The sequence below is a fragment of the Notothenia coriiceps genome, unplaced genomic scaffold (assembly GCF_000735185.1).
Source record: "Notothenia coriiceps isolate Sejong01 unplaced genomic scaffold, NC01 NC01_scaffold00017869, whole genome shotgun sequence".
NCBI lineage: Eukaryota > Metazoa > Chordata > Actinopteri > Perciformes > Nototheniidae > Notothenia > Notothenia coriiceps.
In genome coordinates this window covers 5238-8670 of record NW_011350570.1, presented here as the reverse complement: position 1 = coordinate 8670, position 3433 = coordinate 5238, and the positions used below count along the sequence as shown (strand labels likewise).

The 3433-nt window shown below is 37.7% G+C and overlaps 1 protein-coding gene across 1 annotated transcript; it reads left to right on the top strand.

The window, feature by feature from the left end:
* Positions 1 to 236: 236 nt before the first annotated feature.
* LOC104950668 (retinoic acid receptor responder protein 3-like) lies at positions 237 to 2476 on the top strand. Its single transcript, XM_010777214.1, has 4 exons — positions 237 to 353; positions 1185 to 1296; positions 1510 to 1778; positions 1954 to 2476. Exons 1-4 carry the CDS (start codon positions 339 to 341, stop codon positions 2086 to 2088), a joined length of 531 nt encoding a protein of 176 aa, XP_010775516.1. The 5' UTR covers positions 237 to 338; the 3' UTR covers positions 2089 to 2476.
* The last annotated feature ends 957 nt before the right edge of the window (positions 2477 to 3433 follow it).

Here is a 3433-nt window from a genome sequence, read left to right as displayed (position 1 = left end):
TAAACCATGACTTGCAGTAACATGAGGGCCTGACCAGTTCCCTAGAAATGAAAGTTAGCCTTTGCAGCTTACTGCACTCACTCGCCCCACCTGCAGTTCTTCAGTGTAACATTATCAGGCTCGACCTATGAATGATTTGCAAATGCAGGCCAAGCTGCCAAGTCATACAGTGTGTGCACCAATATGCTTATCTAATCGTCTGTTTCTGTTTCCATATCAGCTTGCTGAACACTTTCGCTTCTGGGACGTAAGCACACTTAGGTTTCAATCTCCAGCTGGGATAAATTGGCTGCACGTCGCCTCTGTTCAGTTAAAGAAGGAGAAGAACAAGTGAAGACATGGCTCCAACACTGGTGAGTCTCCTGCTGCTGAGCCCTGCTGTCACTTATGACTCAGATAGATTTAATGCTGCTTTACATTGTTGACTTTTTACACTGGCAACAGATTTAAATACTTAAGGTGTATATATTTGATGTGTTTAGTACTCCTCAATAACAACGCATTATTAGTTTATTTGAAATGTCTTTCTGTAAAGCAATCTGTTACCATGTAAGTGTAAGTGAAAGTGAAAATATATGGCAACATTCAGGTAACATTAAAAAAAGAAATGAAGAATATCTAACATAGAAAACTAGAACAAATGTGCATAATGCATAAGATGTGCATATAATTAGTGTTTGTTCACTGTTATGTGTTTCTCCAGGGACTACAGATAAGAACAACCAAATAACTAACTCCTATCTTTTCTTTTGGAGATTAATGTTTTTTGACACGCGATTCTTAAAAATAAACCAAATAATAAATAGCACACCTTTTCCAACTTACTGAAAGTATCCACCACTGTTGACTGTGCACATACCCTCTTTCCAAACATTTGCCTATCTGGGTGTTACTTTGTCCTGTTTGTTTAATGATTCATGCCCTGATACATTTGTTGATTTAGTATAATGTCAGACGAGAACAAAGGAAAGACTCATTTCACGCAAGAAGGTCATAATTTAAGAAGCTCTGCAGTTTAAAACCATTGTTTTTCACTATGTTAACTAGATTGCAGTCTTCTTCCCTGCTGTTCTTACTTCAGTGCTCATGAACCCTAACCCTGAGGGTAGCTTTAAGAACTGATCAAAACGGACTTTATGCCAAGTTTGTTATTTTTTTTAATGGATGTTTTTTAACCATTTTAGTTTGACCAAGGTCCTAAGCCAGGGGACCTTATCAAGATCTTCCGTGGAACATACGAGCACTGGGCTGTCTACATCGGTGGAAATGAAGTTGTTCATTTGATTCCCCCAAGTGGTAAAGTGTTGCATTTACTACACTATCTAAAACCTTCTGTCTGCCACTTACCATAATGGCAGAGAATGTTAGCCAATTACGTCACATGCATAATATTATAAAATACAACGACAATTGATACTTACAATATTTTTCTCTGTGTGTATTCAATTTCTTCTCTAATCCACTTTATTCTTACTTCAGTTCTGTTTGTGTCTTTTGTTAAACTCCCAGGTGATGATTCAAACCCTTTTAATAGCCTGATGTTGCTCCTGGACAGCAACAAGGCCGAGGTGAGGTGCCAGAAGCTCTGGGAAGTGGTCGGCCCCCATCGTTATACAATCAACAACTTCCTAGATTACAAGTATGAACCTCGGCAGCGTGACATCATTGTGAGAGAGGCGTGTAGGATGGTGGGTCAGGAGCTTCCGTACTCCATCACCAGTCACAACTGTGAGCACTTTGTCACGGAGCTACGATACGGCATTTCACAGTCGAGACAGGTGAGGATTTTGTAGATTTTATACTACTTTTTCCAGTACTAAATATCATGCAAACTCTGCTTCTTTTACCATACAGAGCCATGAGTAAATTAGAAACGTTCTGGTTTTAATTGAATAGTTAAATGTTTCCAGCAATATTGTTTTGACGCTCAGACCACCTATTGGTGTTTTGCAGGTTAACAGAGCTGCTGCGATTGGAGGTGTAGCTGTAGTGGGTGTGGGCATTCTGGCTGCAGGGGCCATTCTGCTTTCCGCCTTGTTTAAGGATCAAGAAGAAGAAGAAGAAGAAGAAAGGAGACATCGTAACTGAGACAGAAAGATGAAAGAAAAGATATTGCCAGTGTTTGAGTCAATTCACCTGGCAGTAATGATTATTTAAATTCTGGAATGAACTATTGCACGTGTACAAAATAAATAGTTCCTAATGTCAAAGTGTGTGACAAGATGTAATGGGTAAATCCATGGCTGTTAAAACTTTAAGTTTTATATTGATGTTGGTATAGATTCACGTCATGGTTGTTTATTTATATCTGAAATGTATATTACAATGAATAACTTGCAATATGAGTTCATTTTTTTAGGATTAAATAAAAAAAGTGACAAGTGAAGTAATCTTATGTTAAGACTCGATCTTGAACTATTTACTGTATTATTATTTGTTTGTGTTTTGGATAAATTATTTTTATTTATTTTTAAATAAATGGAAATTAAAGTGAACTGAGAAATATGTTTTACTTTCGATCTTTTTTTATTTTAATGTCCTGTTCTGTGTGCAAATCTGTACTTGATGTGTACATTTGTGTTGTAAATCTTCTAGATTAAGAATAATCACCAACATTACAGGCAAAAATGATTGTATCATCATATCAATCATGATGGTTAAATACACTTTGAACTTTGATTGAGGCACTAAGTGCAAATAATGGGCAGAGAGGGGAGAGGTCATGATGGTGAAAAGGCAGACAGGAGAACACGTAGTATTTGTTATCTTAGCGGCCTAGTTATGAGCTTAAAAGGGAATTTATCCCCCGTCGCCTCTGTTCTTACTTTATCACAATCTACCACTGTTCACAAGTGTGTTACAGCCGTTGCAGGTGGGGAAGAGCAGATTCACACAAGACCATGCCATCTACATACTGTGTGTGCACACTCTTGTTCTTCTGTCTTTGTGAGGACCAATTAGACACGTAGACCCTGAGAGTGAGGACTTTTGGAAAGTAACTATATTTGAGAAAGTGGGGGCACTTGAAAGGGAAAGTCTTCATAATCAAAGTTATACTTATGTTAGGGTTTAGAATCAGAGAAGTGTTTAAGTTGATGGTCCACAAAAGTACTACAAGTTGTGTTTATGTTTGTGTGTGCATTTGCAGCTGATTTGAGTGTGTGTGTGTGTGTGTGTGTGTGTGTGTGTGTGTGTGTGTGTGTGTGTGTGTGTGTGTGTGTGTGTGTGTGTGTGTGGGTTTGGGATGAATGTCACACAAACACATAATCCCATCCAGGACTGCTTTTGTGAATTATAATCTAGGTTAAAACGTTTTTTTAGACCTTTGGTTTTTTTACTCACCATAATTTTTTTTCTGTAGCTTAGAAGCAGATAAAGTAAGACATTATTGCATATTTTAAGTAAGGTATACTGGGGAAACACATTTTATGAC

Excerpts from the sequence above, each read along its gene's own strand:
- LOC104950668 (XM_010777214.1), top strand. Across the intron at positions 1,297-1,509 it reads TCATTTGATTCCCCCAAGTG|GTGATGATTCAAACCCTTTT; the intron begins GTAAAGTGTTGC and ends TTAAACTCCCAG. Across the intron at positions 1,779-1,953 it reads GCATTTCACAGTCGAGACAG|GTTAACAGAGCTGCTGCGAT; the intron begins GTGAGGATTTTG and ends GGTGTTTTGCAG.